We start from the raw sequence: 27,421 nt of genomic DNA on the forward strand, positions 1-27,421 counted from the left end.
TACCCAAAGAGCAGTGAAAGCCACAGTAACAATCCTTTGCAGAGAAGGCTCTTGCCCTTGTGTCCCTGGGAACAGCCAGTGGTGACAGAGAGCACAGTGGTGACAAGTGATAAGCAGAGAGAGTGGGATGGGCAGGGGGGATGCCTGCTCAGGCAGGGTCCAGAGGGGATGGCATGGGGCCCCTGAGGACAGACAGGACCACATGAGACCCATACCTCAGAGGGGCCTGACACCTGGAAGTGGCAGCACAGCCCACTGACCAGAGCTTCCTCCCAGACCACACCCATCAAGAGGACAGCAGTCCCCCGAGGGCCACATGAAGGTGGCCCTGGCTGCGTGGCCCTCATCCCTTGAGCACATGCCTGCTCTGGGCCCAAGGAGCTGTGGCCCCCACACCCCTCTGCTGGAGTCGGGAGCACCCTTGCCCTCTTCCCATCTTCTTGGCAGGGTTGTTACTCCCAAGTCCTCAGAGGTGGGAAGAAGAAAGAGCTTTAAAGAAGCCTCTAAATTTTTATTGGGTTTTTTGGTCTTGTTTTGTTTTGTTTTTATTCTAGGTTCCTAAAGAGCCTTGGGGCAAAGTGGTCTGCTAAAGAAAAGTGATTAAGAACCCTAATTGAGTTTTTGAAATTCAAACTCAGCACTGTGCCCATTTTACACAGCGACACCTGACACTTGCACAGTGGTCAGTTGACCTCCTGCCCACACAGGGCCAGAGGGGAGAGGTGGTAGCTCCGACCCTTCTGCCCCCTAAGGAGGCCACTATCGTCCCCTCAGACCCAGACTGGCCTCTTGGAGGGTGGCCTCAGCACTCCTCTGCCTCCCCAAAACCCTCAGACTGACTGAAGAAAAATAGGTCAAAAGATGCATTTCACAGGGAAAGCCAACAGCGGGCTGCTCAGGGTGAGGGGACAGGAAGCAGCATTTGCTTCTCTCTGGCGGTTGATGGCCCTGGATGATTATTTGTGTCACGTGATTGGCTTGGAGACACTTTCCCCGAGAGCATTCCCGCCAATTCCCCGCCCTCCCAGATGTCCAGGTAGACTCCTGGAAGGTTTCAATTGAGATCTTTAATGGACCTTTCACAGGGAAGTTCACTCTGGGAGCTCAGACAGCAAAGAACTTTGTTTCCTTTGGGAAATGAAGACTGGGGGGAGGAAATGGACCAGGAAAGAGAATGGGGGCCTTTCAGACTAGGTACCTGAAGCCACAGTACCTGTTCCCAAACCTGGCCGGGCATCAGCCACACCTGGAGTAGGTAAAAACACAGGTTCTCAGTGTTGATCATTAGAGATTCTTATTCAGCAGGTCTGAAGAGGGGTTTGTATTTTAATCAAGCACCTTAAGGTGATTCCAAGGCAGCCTGCTTGCATTTGAGAACCTCTGTGTCCTCAAATTCTTCTTGGATGACCCAAGGGAGGACATTTCACCAAAAAGAACAGTGGCCCAGACCCCTACCTGCCTCTAGTTCTGTGACCTTGGTCACGTCATGTAGCTTTTCTGAGCCTCAGTTTTTCTATGTATTGTCAAAGAGTGAGAGTGTTATAATACCTGCTTCATATACTCTGAATAGAGTTAGACAAGATTAAATGATTCAACAGCACCTAGCATAGCACCTGTTGTGTAAAAATTTCCCTCGCTCCCTAATACCACTTCAAAACCTCTTCCTTGCCTTCTCACTATGGAGCCACCAAAGTCGATCCTCTAAATTGCAGAGGTTCCAGAAAACCACGTGGAACACTCCAAAAGCAAATAAAAGAGCTCTACCTCTAGCCGAAATGCCCCAGGTGCTCTGTTGACCAGACTCTCCCATCAACACAAGCCCGGGGAGAGTCTTCTTCTCACAGAAAGCGATGAATTCACAGCCTGGTTACAATAGCAGTTTGCTCTCCTCCAGCCTTCTGCCTTATTTCCCTCCTGCCCTCTCCCACCTCCACTTCCAACTCTGCATAAAGAGCTCAGCACAGAAGCGTGACTATGCTCAAACACCAGCCGCACGGAGAAATCCAGACAGTCTCTGCAGGAGCTCAGCTCCCCTCACCCCGGCCTGCAATTTCTCCTCTGGCACCTGCTATACCGGGAACTTGGACGGAGGTCAGGATAAGTGCGAGGGGAGGCTGGGGCGGGGGGGCGGTGGACACTGGGTGACGCTCCAAGAGATTCCTCTAGAATCAACAACACAATTTCCCATTGAAATCATGGTTTAGAGCTCCTGGCGTCATCGTGACAATAACAACATTTGTTATGACTGAGCCCTTACTATGGGTCCTGCCTCATGCAAAGCACCTTAAATATACTAATTCATGTTATGCTCACAGCTCTCTCCTAGGAGGAAGGAATCCACATTTTTACACAAGGAAACTGAGGCACAGAGGGGACAGTCACTTAACCATGGTCTCATGATAGAAGCTGCAGGAACCAGGCTGCAAACCCAAGTGTGTCTGATTTCAGTATTTTAAAAACAGTCCTTTAGCCATGCTGGCTCTCAGACTTCAGTGAGCAACAGAACCACCCGCAAGCCTTCTTAAAACACAAGTTTCTGATTCAACAAGTCTGGGGCAGAGCCCAAGAATCTGCATTTCAACAAGTTCCCAGAGTGCTGATGGTGGCCAGGGACCCTCCTGGGAGAATCACTGGAACAGAGCGATGCCTTCAACCCTAGGCTGCACGTTAGCCCCACCCGGGAAACTTTTAGCACAACCAACTCCTAGACCCCTCATCCCAGATTCAGCTTTCTTAAAATAACAGCTTTATTGAGATATAATGCACATACCATAAAGTTCACCCTTTTAGACTGGACACTTCGGTGGCTTTTAGTTTAATTCACAAAGTTTAAAAAAATTGATCAAAAAAATTAATCACCACTATCTGATACTAAAACATTTCCATTCTCCCCGAAAGAAATCGCCTGTATCCACTGGCAGTCACTCCTCATTTCCCCTCCTCACCTCACCCACAGCCCTGAGCAACCACTAATCTACTTTCTGTCTCTATGTATGTGCCTTTTTGGGACATTTCACATCAATAGGATCGTACAGCACATGGCATTTGTAAATGGCTTCTTTTCCCTTAGTACACTGTTTCCAAGGGCCACCCACACTGCAGTAGGTATCAGTACTTCAGTCCTTTTTATGGCTGAATAATGTCCCACTATATGGATATACCACATTTCATTCATCCATTCATCAGGTGATGGACATTGGGGTTGTTTCTACTTTTTGGCTATTCTGCATAATGCTACTAAGAACACTTGTGCATAGGTTTTGGTGAAGCCCCAGATTCTGACTTAATTGGGTCTGGGCTAGGATCCAAGGACTCACAGCACTGGTATTTTTAAAAAGTGCCCCCATGTGATGCTAATACGCAGTCCAGACTGAGAACCACTGGTTTAGAACCTCCTTACTCAGAGTGTGGCCTGTGGGCCCACAGCACAGCATGGCCTGGAAGCTTATTAGACGTGTGGAATCTCACGCCCACCCCAGACCTCCTGAGCCAGAATCCGGGCAACTCACCGGCTCATTAAAGTGTGAGAGGCACTAGTTTAGGAAGCGAGTCTGAGTTCTTTTTTATAGTATTATTGTTCCTCTCACACTCCAAATTCCAAATGAGGAATTGAGTAGGAACTGCTTTTATCCCCCAGGGACAATTCCATACTAAGTTGGGGACAGACAGTGTCATTTCAGCTCCCACCATGTCCCCGGTGCCAGCACAGTGCCCAACATAAAGCAGGTATGAGATGAAGATTCGGTGAATGAAAACATCAGTGAGCCCTGAATCCTGCGATGCGTCCAGTGAGCTTGCAGCACCCAGAAACGGTGAGCTCCGGTGCTCTGGGGTTGGCAGCACCTCGACAGACAACACATGACATAAAGGAAGCTCTTAAGTGGTGACTAAGTCTGTGTGGGGGATCCCCTGAGGTCCAGAGTAGGCAGGAAAATCAGAGTTTCTGCTTCTGGGCTCCATTCCCAGGCAGCAGATCTCAGAGCCAGGGCTTTCAAAACAGATCGGTGGCCCCGGGCCAGGTGACAACCAAGCAGCACATTCATGTCTTAAAAGCACACTGGGGAATTCGTAGGAAGCAGCCACGGGGCCTCCTTGCTCCCATGCAGGTGAAGTAAAAATGGAAGGAGAAAACCACTCTTCCCAACCCAAGAAACAAGAGCAGGGCCTTGCTCTGCCAGCTGAAACCATGAAAACACAGTGCCAGCGGGACAGAGCTGGAGGCAGGGCCGGGACCTCTGCCTGGGGCAGGGTGGGAGCTGCAGAGGGAGCCGGCAGCCCCACCCCCGCGGCTACCAGACTCAGAGCCTTCAAAACCAAAGGACTGAGCTCTGCATCTGACTGATGCTCAAAAAACTGTCACCATCAGCAGAGGGGGAAGTAATCGTCACAGCAGCAGCTGCCACTTAGCCATGGGTTACTGTGCTTGGCAGAACTGCACACTGCAAGGCGAGTATTACCAATTGCATCTCACAGATGAAAAATAAAGACGAGGATCAAAGAGTTTAAGGGCTTTGTTCGAGGCCACACTGCTAGTAAGCGACAGAGTTGAGATCCCGACCCGAGCCCCTTTAGATACGAAGCCCACACTCATCACACGATGCCACAGTGACACAAGCAAATGCACAGGTCAGTTCCAGCCCCCTCCGTTCCACAGGTGAGAGGCGGGGTAGCCTGGCCTAACTACAGTAGGGGTGCTGGTGCAAGGTCTCGGTCAACTGCATACAGTCTGTGCTCACAGCTGAACCCCCGGGTCTTCTGATGCACCCACAAATGACTGGAAGGGATTTCTTTGACATGTCTAGCTGACCTAGGCAACGATACAGTTATCAGACTGATCTCCTTGCTAGCTGCCAGCTAATCTGCTTACCCCAGAATGTGCAAAACAGATTTTCCAGATTGCAGTTTTTTCCTCTCCCCTCTCTTTTCAGTTCTGTTTTTGCATTTATTTGGCTCCATCTACCAACTGACTTCCTTGCATATGATGAAATAGCATGTGTGAAAGATGATGAATTAATGTCTCTAAGTTATTCCTTGATAGGGACCCTGTGATTTCATTACAGGATCTTCAAGGATGTGCCAAAGTCCTTCCAAGTAGGACTCACGGGGGCGGCTCTAGAAAGGCCTGTGTGTCCGTGTTCTTCGCCGTCCCTCCCCAGGCTGCCTGTGGGCCTTCAAGAGCAATCACCTCTGCTGCCTTTCCATGCTGTTTGAGCCCCTGTGTCCGGCCCCAAGACCTCCTGGCCCCTCATCACCGCTTTTCCTACCTCAACCACCCTCACGCTCCCCACACTGTGTCTTCCACTTCGAGGCCTTGGTCCCTTGCTCAGGCTGGAATGTCCTTCCTCCACCTGAAAGGGTCGTCCACCTCCCAGCTGCTCCAGCAGCAAGACTCGCCCTCTCCTCTGGCGTCCCCTCTAGCATTTTATTTTCACTTCCCTCTGGGTCTCTTACATGAAATAAAAATCGCCTGAGGACAAGAGAGAGCCATGCCTTATTGATTTCATTCAGTAAATACGGTTTCTATGCCTAGGATCTTCAGGCAATACAAAGAAAAGCAGAATCTACTTTCCGCCCCGAGAAAGATCAGATCGAGTGCAGATATGTACGTAAAATGTACAGTAAGACAGAGATCAGATCTAGCACAGATAAGCATGTAAAATCAACAGTAATATATGACATGTGATATATCTTGGTGTCGCCTTGTTTCTTGACTCCATTTATCACCTCTGCATTTGTGAGAAAATATTCATTGAAAACAACTAACTGAATATTTCTAAGTTACACTTTGATAGGAACCAGATGGTTTCATTAAAGGAGGAATAAAAGAGTTCCAAAAGCTTAGGTTCCAAAAACAATATGTCAGTTCCTCAAAAAGCTATACATATATATATATATATATATATATATATATATATATATATATATATATTATTACCTTATGACCCAACAATTCCACTCATAGGTATAAACCCAAGAGAACTGTCAACACAAAAACCTATATACAATGTTCATAGCAGCATTATTCATAACAGCTAAAACAAAAGGGAACAACCCAAATGAACATCAACTGATGGACAGACAAACATGGTCTATCCAAACAATAGAACATCATTCAATCATAAACAGGAATGAAGTATTAATTCATGCTACAACATAGATAAACTTTGGAAACATTATGCTAGGTGAAAGAAGCCAGGAACAAAAGGCCACATAGTTTATGATTCCATTTATATAAAATGTTCAGAAGATGTAAATCCATAAAGACAAAAAATAGATGGGTAGCTGCCAGGGGCCAGAGAGCAGAGTGGGGAGAGGCTACTAATGGGTACAAGGTTTCTTTTGGGGCTGATAAAAACGTTCTCGAATTAGATAGTGGTGATGGTCATATAACTTTACAAATTATACTAAAAGCCACTGAATTGTATACTTTAAAAGGGTGAACTTTATGGGATGTGAATTATATTTTCATTTTTAAAATAATTAGGGAAACAAAAACCACTTGGGTTCCCACTGAAGACTGAGAGTACCAAACGCTGCGTTTCCTTCTCTGAATTCTCACGTGGGTGGAGCATTCTAGACACGCCGATTTCTCAGAGGCCACTGGGTATCCTTTTTTTTTACCTTTTTTTTTATCCTTTTTTTTACGCAAACATTGCAGGAGGCTCACAAGGCCTTGAGGTGGTGACGGCCGTGGGAAGCTCTGCTGATGCACATCACCCTTTCCTGTCATTCCTAGAAGCACAGCGTTTCACGGGTCATCTCCCCCAGGGGGTTTCAAATTACGCTCCTTGGTTTGCCCAGGACTGAGGGGTTTCCTGGGACATGGGACTCTCAGTGCAAACTGGACAACTGGTCACCCAAACTCCTGAAGAGCAACGAGCAAGGGGTGAAAGGTCTTCAATTTCCAATCCCATCCAGAAGCCACAACTTCTCTATCTTTATCTCTTTTACATTCTGGGCTTTGCTTATACTTCAGTTTAAAGGAAAGTGTTCTGTGGATGCAACTGGGTTTAAAAATCATTATCCAACCCATCGTTCTCCTGATGGCCCAGGAAGTTCAGAGACTCAGCATTCTCAGTGAGATGAGTCTGATGAGCAAGAAAGAATATCAGTCCAGAGGGGAAACTGACCAAAAGCCACCTGGATGGGGTCCAGAGGTGGACAGTGCTGGTGACCTGGGTTAGGTCCTTGACTGTGCCCATCACCACTGCTCCCCGAGTCAACAAGCAGTTCTTGTAGAGAAGGTGGGACTCCACAACGGATCCTCACTTTGAACTTCTTTTGAAACCTAAAAGCTTTCAGGTTGGTTTCTGAAGTCCTGTCCAGCAGCCACTGTCTGTGATCCTAGACTCCAACAGCGTCCCACCCTTTCTACGTACCGAAGTCTTCTTGCTAGGAACATATGTGATTCTCTGCCAAAGGCCTCTTTGTCTGATTGTGAGAGCACATTCGACCCACACTCAGAGTAAGCCAGAAGTACCAGAGAGTATCAACTCTGCCTTTCAAAGAAGCCCTCAACCAAAATGAATGGAGAATTGGTAGGGAAACAGCGTCCCCACTTTGCCCATGAGGGAGAGAACTCTGAGGCCTGTTACAGTCTCTCAGAGCTCCCCAGCACAGCTGAGCCCAGCTGCCTACGGCGATGACCTGCTCAATAGCGCCCCCTGTATTGCATGCCTCCCCGCCTGGCTTGCTCACTCCCCTGCCGGCATATCCACTGACTGCATCTCACACAAGCTGTCTACCTCAAGGTCTGCTTCTGGGGGCAGGTGCCCAAACAAAAACTGATTCTGTGACATATTTCATGGAAGTAGCAATTTGAAACACACACACACACACACACACACACACACACACAACACTAGCCCACAGCAACTCTTTGGGAAACACCTAACATAGAGCTCAGCACTTGGTCTATGGTTGGGAGTCACCCTGAACAATGCACCAAATTTTTAATTCACTTAAATATAGTAAAAAAGGACTATATTAAAAGAAATGAAAATGCAGCCATTTGCAATACATAAGGAGTTCCGTGGGTGCTTTTAAAACCTATGATTAACGGAATAAAAGCTACTTACTTATAAAAGGCCTGGTTCTCCACCCCACATTTCCAAAGATGCTTGCAGGCAGCTGGTGTTGAAGTATGGAATGCCAACATGGCTTTTTTCTAACAAAAAATAACAAGACCAGAAAGGGCATGTTAAATTCAGTTTACATTTTTCATGGTTTTTCCTCAGGTATTTCCCTATTTGTATCCTGCCTCCAACCACACCAATTTGAAGGAACCAAGCACATTACAATGTTCTTTAAAGTGATGTTGAAAGATATTCCCCCATTCTCTCACCCTTTGCAGACATCACTAATCTATCTAGGTCCTGTTTCTGATAAAAAGCCGCCTCACAATCCCTCTCCTCAATACTCCAGGCATCATCTACCTCTCTATGAGACTTGGATTAGTCTAAAAACTTATTTGCCATCCTTGAATGACCATACTTGAGCTGAAAACTGGGATCAAGAAAATCTGCAAACTTCTAGAGCTGGCTGTGAGGCTGAACATTTGGTAATGGCCCCCTCCCAAATGCATTCCCTGGTGAACCCACGACCTATATCTGGTAACTCTCAGGACTTAATGGACTCTGTTTATAACACTCTAACAAGCACTGGTTGATATTTAGCTTTGCAAGTATTCTTCATTTGTTTCATATATCTGTATCTTAGCAAAAAAAAAAAAACGTAGGCAGAGTTTCCGTCTTTTATTCTCAAGTCTATCCCAGTCTATTTTGTACACAGTCAGCATTGCTCACTGACTTTAGTCTTAAATGTACAAAACCACTGTTTACCTCTAAAACGTTTTTAGCATATAGCTTCCATTATCATCGCACACTTCAAAATCATGGTCTTTGGGTGCCACAATACTGAAGGTATATTTTATCTTGAATCTCTCATGCACACACAACAGGTAGTTAGAAAAGCAGTATCTGACCTCCTTCTGGGTGCCAATCACGTAGAATGTCTTCCCTTCAAACTTCAATTTGCAGACATCTGGCCTAAGGAAAGAAAATGTCTGGATGAGAAGAAAAAAAGTGGCGGCAAACCAAGATACCTGGCTTTCCCATAGGAATCCACTGACTCACAAATGCCAAGCAGACTGCAAGAAACAACGTATTATCTTATCATCGGTGAAGGTCTGATGAGCAGCAAAAAGCCCCAAGTGAATTATACAGCAATTTTCTTCCCAAGAGAGGATCCATAGACAGCTCAGAATTATTTATGCCATTTTTTACAGTTAGGCTGCATCTTTCTTCCAAATAGCTCTAGAGTGTTCATGAATATTAATGACCAAAACAACATTAACCGGCCAGCCCACTTAGCAAGGTAGGAAGAAGGTGGTTATTTCAGATTCTGTTAATGAAATGATATAGATTCACAGTATCTGACTTTCTCATCCTTCCACATCCGTCTCCAAGAAGCACATCCGCCACCTGCAAAATTTTCATTCCTGTTCTCCCTGTCAACAAAAGAATTGTTTTTATACACTGAGAAGTTCAAACTGGTGAGAATAACTTGAAGAATGACAAATTGAGGTCAAAATAGTGACTTTAGGTTTCATTGTAAGGAGCTGCCCAGTGATAACCTGCCTGAAATGTAGACCCTGGCACAGGAAGATACGTGCAAAGAGAGGAGAGAATTCTATTTTTATTCCTTTGATCTAACTCCTAGCATAGTGATGCAGGCCCCTGTGCTTTTCCTCGGAGAAAAAGAAGAGCGAGGTCACATTAATAATCTCTTTTAACCTAGGTAGAGGATTTGTGAGAGTGACAAAGTTCAATGGATTTTTTTTAAAAAGCAAAAACTAGGATTCAATTTGTTTTAGTAACACGGCTATTACAATACACGTGCCTAAGCAAAAGCCAAGAAGGGTGGAGTGTGCATCAGCACTGCACTAGGAACACTAAGCTGCAGACAAGATGCAGAACCCAGAAACAAATGGCCCAGACATTATCCACCTCCACTCTTCAGTGCACCCAGGAAGAAAATGAGACCTAATGAGGAGAGAGATTTGCAATTAATCTGCACTGAGATGCACCAGGTTCTAACCCAACTACTCCAGGGTTCAACCAACTCAAAAACCTGAGGGTCTAACATCCTTCAGGACCCCCAAGCCTTTTGCAGTCCTCGTGTAGGATGGGGAAGTCCCCAAATCACCCACGCTCCCCAAAGTCAGTAGGAATCCCTAGGGAAAGTGTTGTGGAATGGACTGAAGGTGATTGGCATTGGTGCTTCTTTGCAAGGTACTGAAAATCCAGAGAAGAACACTGGATAACACCAGCATGCTCCATGTAAATTGCACTTTATAGTTCACAAATCACGCCAGATTTACAAAGCTCTCTCTCACACACTATTTCATTTGTTTCCTCCCTTCTCCTTCTCCCACCCCCGACAAGGCAGCCAGATATACCTGATACCCATTTTACAGATCTGTACACCAAGATGCCAGAAGTTCAATGATATATTAAAGAGAAATAAGAGTTTTGAGAATGTTAATTGTGGAAGAAGAGAACAAGTGGGCACAGGTGGAGACTGAAAGTATGAATTGATTTTGGTTGGATGTGGTGGCTCACACCTATAATCCTAGCATTCTGGGAGGCCGAAGTGGGAGGATCACTTGAGGCCAGGAGTTTGAGACCAGCCAGAGCAAGAGTAATACCCCCGTCTCTACAAAAAAATAGAAAAATTAGCCAGGTGTGGTGGTGCATGCCTGTAGTCCCAGCTACTCAGGAGGCTGAGGCAGGAGGATCACTTGAGCCCAGGAGACCAAGGTTGCAGTGAGTTGTGATGATGCCACTGTACTCTAGCCCAGGTGACAAAGTGAGACCCTCTCTCTCTCAAAAAAAAAAAAAAAAAGTAAGTATGAATGGAGTGAAAGGCAATGATAGAGAGGAAAGGAAGCCAGGAAGCTATTTAGAAAAATTGGGGTCTTAGGGAAGGAGGGCTGATCCTAAAGGACAGCAGAAGATGTAGGGGGTGGAGTATACATTAGCCAGCTGATGCTAACGTAGTAGAGAAGGCTTGAAAGGAAGGCAGGTGCAGAGAAAGGGAAGGGATTTGATAAACAGGTGCTGGGAGATATCGGGAAGCTGTCAGAACCACGAAGCTGAAGTTCAGGTAAGTGCAAGAGGGCATTTCCCCTCCAGGACCAAGGATGCCCACTGGCCTGTCAAGACGAACCTCAGACCCATGGGGTCTTCGGAGTGAGCCCACCGGCCAGTAAGCCACAGGGGTGACAAGCCTGTCAGGGGCCACCAAAGAGGGAACTGAGTCAAGCTGAGGCATGAACAAGACTAAGCCTCTACAGTATTCCTCTGCGCTCACGATGTTCAGCCTTCCTCACTCTTTATCAAGGCCGTCGTGTCCCTTGATTAGACGCAGCGAGCTGGTCACCTACCTGGCTCCAGCCTCCCACCTTCTTACTGACACAACCTAAACCTTATCCTTCCTCAAGGTCGGGAGTGCATGCAGATTGTGCTCTTCCCAGCGCCAGGGGATGGGTCTTGATCCAATCAGCCCAGGCATGCCGTTCCCATTCCTCTCCGCAAGGGCTGGTTTAAGTAGGCACATGTGACCCAGTTCTGTCCAATTAGATATAGGAAGTCTCCTACCAGGCTTCTGAAAAAGTTATTCTTATTTTAAAAGGAGACACATGGAAGGCGTTCCTGTCCTCCAGGCTCTGGACATTGCTGTGGGGAGCACACAAGCCTGGGGACAAAAGCCACCACCCTGGATTGGCGGAGAAGAAAATGGAATCTAAACCTTTCATGGTGTTGTTGGGCAATTAAGTTAACAGACCATGGAACTGCTTGCTTTTGCTTTGTGAGCTGATCACTCCTCTTATGCGCAAGCCATTGTGAGTAGCCATTCCTGTTACTTTTTGCCCAAAGCGTCTCCACTGATGCATTGGATAACAAAGGGTGAGTTTGCACCAAGGGTTCAACAGAAGAGGAGGGTGGAGAGAAGTGAGAAGGGGAGAGTGGGTCCTGAGAACTCACCTGTACCCTGCCCTGACCCACCCTGAGTCCCCTCTTTGGCCAGAGCAGTAGAAGCTATTGGTGACACTGACACCTTCTCTTGGTGAAGGCACAGGCCTGAGCCCAGGTCTCCTAAATTGACCCCTCAGCTTGACAAATCCAATTCCCCACTAAAGGCAACCCAGACTGAGTTGCATTTATACGTGATAAATCCCTTCACGATGACGCTCCAGGGCTAGGCATTCTACCTGACAAGTCCCAAAAAAGCCAAACAGGGGAGGAGGGGAAACAAGATTAGGATAAATGATAAGCTAGTTCTCCAAAGAGGTACTCACCATTTTATCAAATGGATTCTCTTATTTCCCTGGAATACCACAAAGCCGGCCGCAGTGAATCCTAAAAATGTTGTTGTGCCTGTTGAATCCTGAAAAACAATGGAAGGAAACATTGTTTGGATTAAGGAAAATAAAATAAATGATAAATGATATATACTTATTGATCCTCACTCAGGTTAATTTCAGATTAATTCCAATGATTGTAGCAATAAACTAAGTTTCTGAGATGGAATTTCTAAGAGTAGGCCTTCCAAAATCTTGGTGGGGTCCAAGATTATGTAGCTTTTCCCTTTTAGGAAGGGACCTTCTGCCCCTTGAGGGACCGCCTGGAAAAATATAGATTAGTCCCAGATCATGCTGTCTACTGCCAAGTGTCACGCGGGGCTGCCTGTGTCCCAGATCTGCTTTGCAATGTGAACAAGCTGTCCTTGGTGCCAACAGCCCTCTAATGTCACGAAACCAAAGCCCTGAGTATCTCGTCTAACTTGATGCAACCCTACACAGGATTTCTAGCAATTTCAGTATAAAAACATCTCCAGAAAAGCCTACTGTGGTTCCAGCCTAGATCAGGAAAACTAAGCATCTCATAGATAAGTGAAGAAAAAGGAATAACAACAACAAAAAGAGCAAGTCAGTCTCCAAATAATAAATAAAATAAATAGAGAAGCTCAAACTTCTGCGTAAAAGCTAATTCACTAAATGGAATAAACAAGCCATTACTAGGAAGGGGCAGCTGGCAAATATTCCAAAACCAATTGCGTAGCTAGAATAAGAGGATGCAAATGCCAATATGACCAGGCACCATGGACTCTCCACCTTGGCTGCAGGTTGGAATCATCTGGGGAGCCTGGTCTCCATCCCCACAGATCCTGATGTAATTGGTGGGGTGTGTTCTGGGCAGCAGGTGTTCATGAAGGTCCCGAGGTGCTTCCAATGAGCATCCTGTGCTGAGAGCTACAAGCCTCGTGCTTTGCCAAATACTATTAGCTGGTCCAATCTGAATAAAGAAATGTTCCAGGAAAACTCAGAATCTTACGTTTAAGAGCCTGGTTGATACAAGTGCTTAGTTTAGGATGAGGGCTGGTGTCTGGTTATTTTTAATAAGTGGAAAGGAGGCATTGCTTCCATTAAACATTTCTGGAAAATGTGCACATAAGCATCACTTGGGAGCTTGACAAAAAGGCAGTTTCCCCAGCGGCACCACTAGAATTCTGATGCAGTGGCTCTGGGTGAGACCCCAGTGATGCTGATATGGGGGGTCTGCATTTCACCTTGGAGACAAATACTGTCAAATAATATGAGTCAAGGAAGTACTCCTAATGCCAAAATGTAATCTGAAATCTTCCTTTTTTTCTTCCACTTTCCCATTTTTAAAGACTACATTCTCGCTGGCAATGGGCTTGAAAGCAAATCTGTCAGGATCCTGCAACTTTGGAGAGTGAATTCATGTATGTTAATTTAGGAAAATGTCGCTGCCACATAGCAATTAGTGAGCAATTGGAAGACTGCAGTGGAGAAAAGCAGCTGCCAAAACATGTGACTCAAACCCACTGTTGTCCCTCCCAAGTAGGGGCTGGGGGTCAGGTTGTAGAAAATTCCTAAGAGGATTCTGCCAGGCCTGCACACCAATTAATTCTCTTTCGGGCAAAACAATCATTATACAGTGACCCGCAGTGAAGGGCAGTTACCTTGCATGGGTGAGGATCCACCCCGTAGGTTTCCAAAGTGTGAGCTTTCAGGAGTAAGTTAAATTCAGCAACTGGTGGGCTCTGACCTCTAAAATCACACAGGAAAAATTGAAGTTAAAATGGAAAATGATGGAAACATGGAGTCCTTTCCTTCAATAAAACACAATATTCTAAATTAAATAAATAAAGAGAAAAACCCTTACATAAACAGTAATCAGTAAAACTAAGCCTTATTTCTCACCAGGAGGAGTCCTTTACTTAGGAATCTGAGTTCCACAATAAACCCACACGCACTCTGGTGACCGGTACAGTTAATCAAGGTTATCGAGTAACCAATAAGTAGGTCCTTGCAAATTCAATCTTAATATGAAATAAAACTCAGCATCTGTTCTTTCCTACTCATTTAAAAAGATTATCCAGGGTAAGTGGCATGCCATCTCGCTCAGGGTAGAAAATGTGCGATCCTGTCACCCCGTCAACGAGCCATCTGCGCAAAAAGAATTGTCAACCCCTCCGTGGAAAGCCCTGGATTTCTAAAGGAAATCCCCACCACTCGTCCTAGCACTGTCCTCCAGGGTGGTAAACAAGGTCTTGGCCTCAAGGGGAAAAAGCTTACAAATACAGATGACCGGGAAGCCGGTTCAGGGCTAACTTCTAAACCAGGATTGTGCAACCTTTCGAAGACCCCACTTTGACTGACATTGATATCCTGCATATATTTTAGAGAATCTGAATCATTCACCAAGCATAATTATATAATTTTAACAAGCAAGAAGAGTTTGCTATGGGAAACAACAGAAATACATTTTTATTTTCAAAATGTAAAATTATATTGCAGTATTAAATCTACCTCCACCCAAGCTCCTCCCCAGAGACGGATGCCCCCGCCCCACCCCTCAAGACAGGGAAGAGTCCTCACACCTCCAGATCAAAGCAGCATCCCCTCTGCCTTCTCCCTAAAGCCTTGCAAGATCTTTTCTTTACCCTTAGTGCACTGAAATTTTGCCCGGATACGTCTACGGAACATCTTTATTTATTCACCATGATCACCACAGTGTGGACCGTTTTAACCCAACCACTCATGTCTTTCCTTGATCATTTCTTGATTCCTTCTCTCCCTTCCCACCTCCTCCCTCACTCCCAACCACTCTCTCTCCTCTCCTTTGAGAGGCCTTAGCAAATGGATTTTGAAACTTCTAGGTCTGTTCTCCATGTCTTTTAACCTTTATTTCATTCTTTATATCTCTGTCCTTTGGTACCACATTCTGAATTATTTCTTCATTCAGTCGTGCAGCTTGCTGATTTCTTCATCAGCTGTGTGCATTCCGCTTTTCATCTCATTTATAAGTTTTTTAAAATGCCAAATATTTAATTTCCGATGTAATATCTATGTGGATCTTGAAATAGAAGGCTGTTCGTATTTCAGGGACATAAATTCCTCTTTTCCCTCTGAAGATGACCACATCCTTTCTATTAAGGTCCAATCCTGCCGGCTCCATCCACGCTGCTCCTTGGTGAAGGTCCTTGAGTGCGCTAAGAGTCTCTCATTCATGGAGGTGTTCTTTCCTTAAGTGTTTGGTGCTTCTTGGTTGGACGCTCATCTTTATGTTTGAGGTATCTGTTTAACACAGCAGCCCCCAGAGGTTGTAGGGAAGGGTGGGACGTGCCACATGGAAAGAGTGTGTATCAGTAACTTGATTTTAGGCTGAAGTTCTAGCTCCTTCTGGGTGTTGCCCACACGCAGGGTACCTCCAGCTTAAGCCGGCTGCTGCCCATGACTCAGGACAAGCAAACCAAAGGAAGGGGTCACAGTTGCCCAATTGCTCCAAATGCAGTTGCCCAATTTTATCCATTGCCCAAAGCTCCCAGAACCACTCCTACCCTGTGTGTGGGTTTGGCCTGGATCCCCACTGTTTCCTGTCTTCCGGTGATATCTCAGCCATGAAAATAAATGAATTAAAGCTATATACAACAAGATGTATGAATATCACAAAAAATAAAATTGAACAAAACAATCCAGATGCTATGATTAGTATTTGTCCCCTCCTACACGTTGAAACCTAACCCCCAGTGTAACAGTATTAAGAGGTAACTGAGTCATAAGGGCTCTGCCTTCATGAATAGATTCAGTCTGGCGTGTGCAGGCCGTCCCACCATGTGCCGCCCTGAGCCCTCTGGGCTCTGCAGAGAGTCCCCATCAGCAAGAAGGCCCTCACCAGATGCAGCTCCTTGACCTTGAACTTCTCAGCCTCCAGAACTGTCAGAAATAAATTTCTTTCCTTTATAAATCCCCCAGCCTCTGATATTCAGTTATAGAAACACAAATGGACTGAGACACCAGACATAAATGCATACACACTGTATATTCCATTTCTATGGCTTTCCAAAATGAGCATAACAAAAGTGTTAAAGGTCAGAGATGTGATTACCTTTGGGGAAGAGGGAAGTGCATGACGAGGGCTTCAGAGGCATTGCCAATTGTCTATTGGACCTGAGTGGTGGTCACATATGTGCTTGCCTTGTGATAATTCATTGAGCTTTACACTTACGCTTTGTACACTTTTCTGACTCTGTGTTATACTTCAACTTTGAAGAGTTTAATAAAAAAGGAAAAAGAATGAAAAAAAGAATATGAAGCACTGGGAACCCTCATCTACTGTCGGTATGCATGTAAGCTGGAGCAACCCTTTTAGCAAACACACTGACATTTCCTAGAAAAGTTAGAGTTGTGCAAACTCTATGGCCCAGCAAATTCCACACTTAGGTTTGTAACTAAACTAGAGAGAATTATTCAAGAAGCCATGGTAACTTTGTAATAGCAAAAACCTGGAAATGTCCAGCAACAGGACAATGGATACATAAAATATGGCATGTTCATACAATAGAAATTCAATTATAGAGAAGTGAAAATGAAGACCCGTGGCTGTGCACAGCAACGCGGAAGAACCTCAGAAATATAATGCTGATAAGGAAAAAATAAGATGCAAGAATAGAGTATGAGTCCACCTATATGAAAGTCAAAATAGACAAAAGTAAAGCAATACATTGTTTACTGATACATATATATGAAGGACATTTATAAAAGCAAAACAAGAGAATAACTAACTCAAAATTCAGAAGAGTGTACCTATGGGGGGAGGGAGGAGGGTGGTCTAGGAGGGGGACATAGGAGACTTCAGAGCAGCTGGGGATGTTCTCATTCCTAAGCAGAGGTAGAAGGTCACGGGTGTTTTTTTCAATTAATCTTTAAATCATACATACATTGCATATGCTCTGTTATAGTCGCTTTCGTGTATTATATGTTTTGTAATGATTAAAAAAGAAATAATTTTTGTCTTTTTAATATTTCACTGGATGAAATATTATGCAGTCTATAAAAGGACCCCTGAACTGACAGTATTGGGCAGGAATATAACAGATCCACATGCAGAGGTATCTTTTACTAGACCCAAGCAGCAGATGAGATTTTAGACTGCCAAGCAACATACATATTTTTCACTTACTATTCATAAAGGAAGAATTCTTATCTTCATTTTATAGATGAGGATTCTGACACTCAAAGACAAAAATAACTTGCTCAAGGTTCCATGGCTAGTAAGTGCAAATGCAAGTTGACCTGGTTCCAAAGTGCTTTTCAGGGCTTTTACCAACATCATTACCAACATTTTATGGTCAAGAGCCATCTGCCTGCTCTCCTGGATACCATGGCACAGCATTTCAAAATTACATGGTTTCCACCGTTTTCTTATTAAAAAAACTTTTTCAAATTCTAAAAATTGCGTCTGATCAATGATAAAGCCATTCATTCCGAGTGACTGGTATTTAGATCTGATAAGAGAGCAGAGATGGCTCCATTTAAATCTAAAACTTAAGCCTGCAGGTCAGCTCTGGACTGCTGCCTAATTTTGTACAGCCCCCAAGCTAAGAATGGTTTTTACATTTGTACATGGTTTAAAGCAATCAAAAAATAATAATATTTCATGATCCACGAAAATAATATGACATTCACATTTTGGTGTCCATAAATAAAATTGTAATGGAGCACAGTCACACCCATTTGTCTGCGTATTGTCTATGGATGCTGTCATGCTACAATGGAAAAATTGAGCAGTCACAACTTAGACTGCATGTTCTGCAAAGCTTAAAATATTTACTATGAAAGCTGGCCTAGTACAGAGAAGGTTTGCTGAACCTTGAGCTGGGACCAGAACACAGAAATAGGAAACCACAGGATCCACGTCTGTTGGTTTCTGCAAAACCAAGGTAAAAATAGTACCTACCTCCAAGGTATGGTACAAAGAATAAGCAGGTGACAAACATAAAGTAGTCAGAGCAGTGCCTGGCACATGGCATGTTCTGTCCTCACCATCAGAATAGCGTTTGTTGTTTCGTTAGCCCCTGCACATGACTGAAGTTAGAAATGCTAGCGGAGAGGAAGTAGGAGGAAGGATGTCAAGATATTCATCACAAAGCAAAGGGTTTGACTGCAGACCTCCACTGGCTACTCAGTTAAAAGGCTTAATGGGAAAAGTTACACACAGGGAAAACCGCAAACACTCCAAGAAAGCAAAAAGATCAGAACTAAAAGAGAAAGGCAGGGACCCTCATAGCACCGGAGACTCCTGAGGCCCTCAACTCACCAAGGAAGAAGCCATTTAATGATCCATCTTTCAGGAAGTCATGAAGATCAATTAAATAGAAATGTCGGGTCTTTTTTCTCCCTTGAATCTCCCACTGGGCATTTGTGTCTGGCAAAATCTCTGGTAATGGAAAATAATGATTTTCTATCCTCTAAATCTTGCACCAGGAAATGTTCTGCTCAGATTAACAGTGTCTCTAATGAGACATTTAGAGGCAAAGACCAGTGATTAGTTGAATTCTTTTTTAAGAGCTAACAATTCTCCAAAGATAGACTTTTCTAATAAATTAAGTGAGGTCAAGCAATTATGTATTGAGCTATATCTCTCCCTTCTGCCAATCTTGAGTACATTTAGCCAAAGAGGAACCATCTCTCTTTTAATGATCTTCCTTTAGCAAACCATTACATAGAGTACAAGGACACCCACACAGCATCCCAAGAACAAATGCAAATTATTAGTGGACATTCATTTTGGAATGAGGTCGGGATCTTGCCAGCAATGACCCGGACTGCTCTGAGCACAGGTGGCGGGCAAGGGCGTGGGTTTGGTTCCCTCTGACCCATTTGGATCTACAAACTCTAGGACCAATATAATGGTCTCCTAACTCTGAAAAGTAAAATTATCAATTTGGGTTAGATTACGTTTTGCTGCAACTTGGTTGCAACTTCACTTGTATTAGCTTTGTTGCAACTTTATATTTTCCTCACTACTAGCTTCAAATGTTTGGGAATGCTTTCAGGACTTGCCCTTCAGCAGGGCTTGGGACCTTAGCACCTGTGAGACTCCGGAGGGCTGTCTATGCTTTACAGCGTGGCTGCAGACTTTGGGTGCTACAGGGAGACTCCCGTGCTCTTCAGTCCCATCCCTGCATCTCTGGACTTCAGATCTTTCTCCTCCCTGTTGTCCTGTCCCCTGCCATCTGGGCAAGGGCCACGATGCCCTGGCTGAAGGTCTGGAGTGCCTCAGAGGAATCGCACCTCCTGCTGGTGAATGGCCTGGCTAGCTGCCCTTACCCCCACCTATGGCTTTTTATGTGAAATATCATTCTGTTTTAAAATTAGTCTGAAAGTTTTAAATGTTGTCTTAACATTCACCAGAACAATCTTATTGAGATTCATAAAGAGATTATCTGTCTCATTACAGTGTTTGTTAAAACAGTTGAAAAATAAAATTAATAAGCCATTAGGTCATTATTACATAATGGTTTTGTTCACAAAGATAAATGGATTCCTTTTTCTCTCTTTCTTTTTAAATAATGTCTCTGGCTTTGTTCCGTGGCTGCAGCAGGCTGTTATTATGTATCTTTATACCATCAGAATGAATGAGATATATCTGCATAAATTGTTGATTCACTTGAGCCTACCTTGGTAATTCAGAGCTGAAAATTCTGGCAGCCTATCTAACAGAATGATGTAACTAGCAGATTGAAGTTACCTACCACAGCAGCAATTGCCAGTTGGGGGGGGGGCGGGTCAAATGCCCTTTGACCTTTATACCTGAACACCTGCAAATTGAGCTGTATCCCATTCAGAATTTTAAGAACAGGTCCTCCTCCCATCATTCCACCAGAAATGGAAACAACTCTTCTTCTAGGAAGGACATTCTGGATTTTAGTATGTTTATATTTCTTTGTATCCTCAGATGGGCTCAAGAAATATGATTTTACAGTTTTTCCAGCTTGTTGGTACTATTTCAGTGTTAGGAGAGATCAATGTTTCATGCCTTTCTATGTCCTAAACAGGAAGGAAGAGAGAGTCCCCAGTCTGTCATTCCCAACTTTTACTTAGAGAGGGGCATTATCTCTTTCAAACCCCTGGGGGATTATTAGGGACCATCTCTGTGCAGAACATTAGATAAAACACTGCAAATTTGGGTAACTGCCATGCCACAAGGGAGACAGTAGTGATGCCCTGGGGCCACGCAGAGACAAGGCTTATAGGAGAGCAGCAATTTAGACAGATGTTAGAGCACAGTGCATGAAAACTCAGGTCAAGTTCTATTGCTTCCCAATTGTGTAGCCTTGGGTAAGTTAATTTCTCAGAACTCTGTTTCCTCAACTGTAAAAGATGGTGGCTGCAAACACAATACCAATGGAGGCAAAAGGTAAATTGGCTGAGCAGGGATGGTGGCAATTCAGAAAGCAAGTGACTCTTTCAAAGAGCCACTGCTGCAGAGTATTGCCACACGGAAGTCAGAGCATAATGTGATCGAATCCCCTCGTTGCAAGCAAAGCTGGAACTATATGGCAACTGATTACATTTTTTAAACAATTACTTGGCCCAAAGTACATACATCTTGGTCAATGTGTAGACTGAGGACTGTCGTTTTATAACCCTCGCCTTGGACTCCACGGATCCCTCAAGCATAACCACTGGGTGTCAAATTTCTTTGCTGTTAGCTAGTGACCTCTTGATAGTCTTTGACTAAAGACTCTGAGTGGTAGTTGTAGCTCTTTGACTATTAAAAATTAGGAAGCAAATTAATTGTTGCTTCGTGAATGTCATTATGTAGATAAAATCTTTCAAAACATGAGGCCATGGGGATGATGAAGGGGACCCCAGCTTGGGGCTGAAGCAGTGGAAAATCTGGGCTAGGCCATTCCACACTGCTACAGGGCCCCATGCAAAGCTGTCCCTCAATAATTATTTGTTGTATGAATGGATAGATAGAAAGGTGCATGGATGTCTGGATGAACTGTGGATGGATGGAAGGATGGATGAATAAATGCACTGTTATAGTCTCATTGAAAGTTCAAAGGGTCTTTGACCCTATGCATAAGTTAGAATCACATGTCAAGGTGATTAGAGAATGTGTTAAGTAATGGCTGGCTCTACTTTCAATGCAACCCTTCCCTCCTTCTTCAGAGCCACATTGCACACTGGGGACGTTGCTCTTTCCCCCTTCAAGACACTTTAGCCAGATTTCACCTGTATAAAAAATGTTAATGGCTCGAGTGTGCCCACTACATGCCCTGGGCCCCTCCCTCCCTAGAAATGTCCCTGATTCTAGGACACATAATGCAAGGATTTAGCTTTTACAGGAAAAGCATGTGATGCCAAATGGCTTCATCTTCCCATTCCTAAAATGGGTGTTATACCAAATAGTAACAGAAAATGCAATGGATTTGATACCCTGTTGGGGAGTGAGATTTTAGGCATTTAGAAGGGGCTTAGGAAGCGGAAGGACACAGGGAGAGGAAAGAGAGATGACAGAAAGTACATCTTAAGAGAGATTGGGGCTGTAAAATAATTGGACATTTCCCATCTTCCTTTTACACAATAAACACTCTTCTCAAAACTGACAAAAGCGTGTCGTAAGAGGGCCCTTGTGACCTATTCATCAGAAGCACAGGTAGAGGAAATTTTTCATGGCAGGACATTTATTTCTAGAAAGCTAGACATTTTTTAAACTATAACTCCTCACTGGGAAGCCATGGCACATGATTTACAAAGTATGTGAGTTTTGAGAAATAGAGAAAATTACTCTTTGTAAAAGATATTGCAGCACTGTTGCTTCCAGCACAAACCTCACTGCACTGGATCACTACAGCGGTGGTTAACTGAATATTTTTCTGCTCCTTGAGGCGAAGGAATATACTTCATCAAAACCACTTTACCGCCAGTTGAGCTTTTTGAATATGTAAAAGCTGATGACCTAAGACTGACATTAATGCAGATGTCTTTGCCTCTAATGACAAACCTGATGAACTGGTGATGAGAGGAAGGTGAGACTAGCTGAAGGAGGAAGGCCACGACGGCGGACTAAAAGCAGCCTGCACAACACCACTCTCACTGGGAAGATCAAAAGTGGTGCAGAGATGCCCACCTTTGCATCAGTCATCTGAGCGAGAGCCCTGGGGATCCACGGAGAGGAGGTGGGAGTGAAGTGAAGAAGACAGAAGTGATGAGCTGCTCAGCAGGACTGGAGGTAATTAGGGAAGGCGCCCACATGTGGGAAAGGGAAAGAGGAGAAGAGCCCCGGCTCCACGCTTCCCCCGAGGATACTGCAATGCGGCAGGCCCCCCCACTGCAGCAGGCCTCTGACTAGAGTCTGTGCAGCTGCACTGCCCTGCAGAGAAGGCATTGCCGGCTTGCGAGTCCTGGGTGCTGCGAATGGCACCAGTGTAACGTCCCATCCTCAGAATGCTACTTTTGCCCAGAGGTCAGATCTGTGACTGCAGCCTGCCCCTTCCCTCCACCAGGCAGGGAGGGAGTGGGGAATCCTGGTACTCACACGTGCCCCGGAGGAAGGTGATGTGCACCCCTGCTGCCACTGCCACCACCACAGGGGGCTCTGGGCAGAGCAGGAGACCGAGGGCCAGGCACCCAGGGCTGTGGCCTAGGCGACCCTGCTCAACAGCACTTCCCGCAGGACCTGGGCAGAGCACGTGCCTGTAGCCCTCGGCACCCACTGCCCCCTGCCAAGGCAGCTGGATCACTGCCACTGCTGCCTGAAAGGCCCTGAGCAGGACAAAAGCCAGCCCAGCTGTGGCCTTTGGATCCGGGCAGTCTGCACACCATGGAGCTGCACCACCCTGCACAGGTGCCCTGAGTACATCCTGGGTATGCCCTGCCCCACCTGTGTGCCCCACCCCATGGCTGCCCTGGCCTGTGCCTGTGAGTGCTGCACCCTACAGACCTGCTCCATCCTTGGTAAGTGCCCTGCCCCACAGGTCTGGTCTGTCCAGGGGTTCCACTTCACCCCGCCTGTGGGCTACGACTTGCTGACCTTCTCCACATAGGGGGCCACTCTGCTCCATGCCCTGTGGCTCTATAGAGCCGCTACAACCTGAGCGCCTGCTAAGCCTTGCACCGCACCTTGCATGGACCTTGCCCAGCCCACGCGCCTGGTACCTTGGCTGCCCAGGCCTGCATACGTGAGCTCTGTGCCCAGCGGACCTTCTCCATCCCGTGCATATGCCCCATCCTGTTGGCCAGCTCCACCTCATATGCACACCTGGCAACAGGGGGCAGCCCTGCCACAGTGGCTTGATGACAACCACAGGGGAACAGGGGAGATGCAGCAGAACAGCAGTGTTAAAGGCTCACAGCACATCCACCCCACTCCTGCCGAGTCAAGCTTCTGGAATGGGATCCAAGCACACCGTCCAGGAACCCATCCCTGTCTTCACTGAGCAACAGAGGTCTCAGCAGAGGAGAGCAGGTGGACCATATCTCCTATCTGTTTTGAGCTGAGAAAAATGGCCCCAGATGAGACGGCACCAGCATAAAACTCCAGCAACATGAAAAAACAGGCTGTCTCACCACCCCAAAAGTATCACAATAGCTCTCCATTAATAAACTCTAACCAAAAGGAAATTGCTGAGATGACAGGTATGGAATTCAGATTATGAACGGTAAGTAAGGTGAATGGAATTGAGGAGATGGTAGAAAACCATCTCAAAGAAACCAAACAATAATTCAGAATGTAAATGACAAATTCGCTAACGAGATAGATAACCTTAGAAAAGAGGGAACAGAAATTAAAGAAATGAAATAGTCATTTAGGGAATTTCAAAATACATCAGAAAGCATTAACAATAGACTAGACCAAGCAGAAGAAAGAATTTCAGAGCTTGAGGACAAGGATTTCAAAAATAACTCAGTAAAAAATACAGAAAAAAAAGATCAATAAACAATCACTGAGAGAAGTATGGGATTATGCAAAGCAAACTAATATAAGAATTATAGGTATCCTAAGGGAGAAGAAGAAAAAGCAATAAGCATGGAAAACCTATTAATATTTGGGAGAATAATAGAGGAAAACTTCCCTGATATCACTAGAGGCTTAGATATCCAGATACAAGAAGGTCACTGAACGCCTGAAAGATTCATAGCAAATAAGACATCACCAAGACATACAGTCATCACCCTGACCAAAGTCAAAATGAAGGAGAAAATATTACAAGCTGAGAGACAAAGCAGCAAGTTACTTACCCCATCACACTAACAGCAGACCTCTCAGCAGAGACCTTTCAAGCCAGAAGGGATTTGGGTCCCATTTTTAGTCTTCTTAAACAGAATAACTGCAGTCAAGAATTTTGTATCCTGAAAAACTAAGTTTCATAAATAAAGGAAAAATGAAGTCTTTCCCAGACAACAAACACTAAGGGAATTTGTCACCACTAGACCTCCCCTACAGGAAATGCTTAAAAATGCTTTATACATGGAAAAGACCAATCAAGACCCACTAACCCACTAATGTGAAAACACCCATAAGTTAAAGCTCACAGCCCTTATGAAACAGTAACAAGCAACTATGTATCATTCAACATGATGAACAGAACAGTATATCATATATCAATACTAACATTGAATGTAAATGGTCTTAATGCTCCTTTTGAAAGATATGGACTGGCTAAATGAATGAAAAAACACACCCCAAGTATCTATTATTTCAAAGAAACTCATTGAACTTGCAAGGATACTCACAGACCCAAGGCAAAGAGATGGAAAAAAATATTCCAGGCAAATGGAAACCAAAAGTGAGCAAGAGTAGCTATTCTTATATCAGATAAAATAGATTTTAACAATGATTTTTTTTTAAAAAAGGCAATCATTATATAATGATAAAGGGAGCGATTCAGCAAGAAGATATAATAATCCTAAATATATATACACCTAACACAGGAGTTCCAATATTCATAAATAAAATACTACTACATCTAAGCAAAGAAATAAACAGCAACACCATAATTGCTGGGGATTTCAACACTCCACTGACAGAACTGCACAGATCATTGAGGCAAAAGATCAACAAAGAAACCCTGGACTTAAAAAGGACTCTAGAACAAATAGACCTAACAGACATCTACAAAACATTCTACTGAAAAGCTACAGAATATCTATTCTTCTCATCAGCATATGGGACATTTTCCAAGATAGATCATATGTTATCCTACAAAACAAGTCTGAGCAAATTCAGAAAAATCAAAATCATTCTATGTATCTTCTCAGATTACAGTGGAATAAAACTAGAAATCAACTTCAAGAGCAACTCTCAAATCTACACAAAGTCACAGAAATTAAACAACCTGCTGCTGAATGATCCTTGGGTCAATGATGAAATTAAGATGGAAATCAAAAGATTTTTTTAACTGAATGATAATCATGACACAAGCATCCAAAATCTATAGGATACAGAAAAAAGTATTAAGAGGGAAATTCATAGCCTTAAATACTCACATCAAAAAGACAGAAAGATCACAGATTAACAACCTAATGTCACATCTCAAGGAACTAGAAAAAGAAGAACAAACCAAACCCAAAGCCAACAGGGAAAAAAGAAAAAGAAATAGCAAAGCTCAGAGCAGAACTAAATAAAATAGAAAACAAAATATAAAGCATTAGTGGAAAAAAATTGGTTCCTTGAAAAGATAAACAAACTTGAAAGACCTCTTGCTAGATGAACCAGAAATAGAAGAGAAAGGACTCAAATAAGCTCAATCAGAAATAAAAAAGGAGACAGTACAACTAATACCACAGAAATACAAAATATCATCCATGAATACTATGAAAATTTCTATGTGTAAAAACTAGAAAACATAGAGGAAATGAATAAATTACTAGAAACACACAGCCCCCCAAACCTGAATCAGGAAGAAATAGAAACCCTGAACAGACAAATAACAAGCAGTGAGACTGAAGCAGTAATAAAAAATCTACTGACAAAGAAGCCCTGGACCAGACGAATTCATAGCCAAATTCTACCAGACCTACAAAGAAGAACTGGTACCTATCCTTTAGAAATCATTCCATAACATCAAGAAGGAGGGAATTCTCTCTGACTCATTCTGTGAAGCCAGTGTCACCTTGATACCAAAGCCATGAAAGGACACAACAAAAAAGAAAACTACCGACCAATATCCCTTACAAAAATAGTTGCAAAAATCCTCAAGAAAATAGTAGCAAAGCAAATTCAACAGCACATTGAAAAGATAATTCACTATCATCAAGTGGGTTTCATCCCAGGACAGAAGGATGGTTTAACATATGCAAATCAATAAACATGATTCACCACATAAACAGAAGCAAAAACAAAGACCACATGATCATATCAATAGATGCAGAAAAAGTATTCAATAAAATCCAATATCCTTTCTTGATAAAAACTCTCAATAAACTAGGCATAGAATGAACATACCTAAAAATTATAAAACCCATATATGACAAATCCACAGCCAACATCATACTGAATAGGGAAAAGTTGAAAGCATTCCCCCTAAGAACCAGAACAAGACAAGGAGCCCACTCTCACCACTTCTATTCAACATAGTAGTGGAAGTCCTAGCCAGACTGATCAGGCAAGAAAAAATTAAATAAAATAAAGGGTATCCAAATCAGGAAAAAGGAGGTCAAACTGTCCCTGTTTGCTGATGATATGATCTTGTATCTAGAAAACTCTAAAGGCTCCACCAAAAGACTCCTTTCATAAATGAATTCAGCAAAGCCTCAGATTACAAAATCAATGTACAAAAATAAGTAGCATTTATATATTCTAATAACACTCAAGCTGGGATTCAAATCAAGCACTCAATACCATTTACAATAGCTATAAAGAAAATAAAATACCTAGAAATATACCTAACCAAGAAGGTGAAAGATCTCTACAAGGAGAACTATGAAACACTGATGAAAGAAATCACAGAGGATGGGAAAACACCCCATGCTCATGGATTGGTAGAATCAACATTAAAATGCCCATATTGCCAAAAGTGATTTACAGATTCAACA

The 27,421-nt window shown here is 44.0% G+C and overlaps 1 protein-coding gene across 4 annotated transcripts in view; it reads right to left on the minus strand.

Annotated features, from left to right (window-relative positions):
• The window catches only part of FRMD3 (FERM domain containing 3), a 286,342-nt gene that overhangs the window by 47,278 nt on the left and 211,643 nt on the right, over positions 1-27,421 (minus strand). For all 4 annotated transcript variants that reach the window (XR_006737691.1, XM_045562209.1, XM_045562210.1 and 1 more), the window contains exons 7-10: positions 14,050-14,137; positions 12,362-12,450; positions 8,984-9,047; positions 8,079-8,167 (exon numbers count right to left, since the gene is read on the minus strand). Coding sequence is in view for 3 of the 4 variants with exons in the window: in XM_045562209.1 (XP_045418165.1) it covers positions 8,079-8,167; positions 8,984-9,047; positions 12,362-12,450; positions 14,050-14,137 (330 nt within the window). In the remaining variant the exon portion in view is untranslated. The remainder of the gene's footprint in view (positions 1-8,078; positions 8,168-8,983; positions 9,048-12,361; positions 12,451-14,049; positions 14,138-27,421) is intronic.

Source organism: Lemur catta, chromosome 10 (genome assembly GCF_020740605.2).
Source record: "Lemur catta isolate mLemCat1 chromosome 10, mLemCat1.pri, whole genome shotgun sequence".
NCBI classification, from domain to species: Eukaryota; Metazoa; Chordata; class Mammalia; order Primates; family Lemuridae; genus Lemur; species Lemur catta.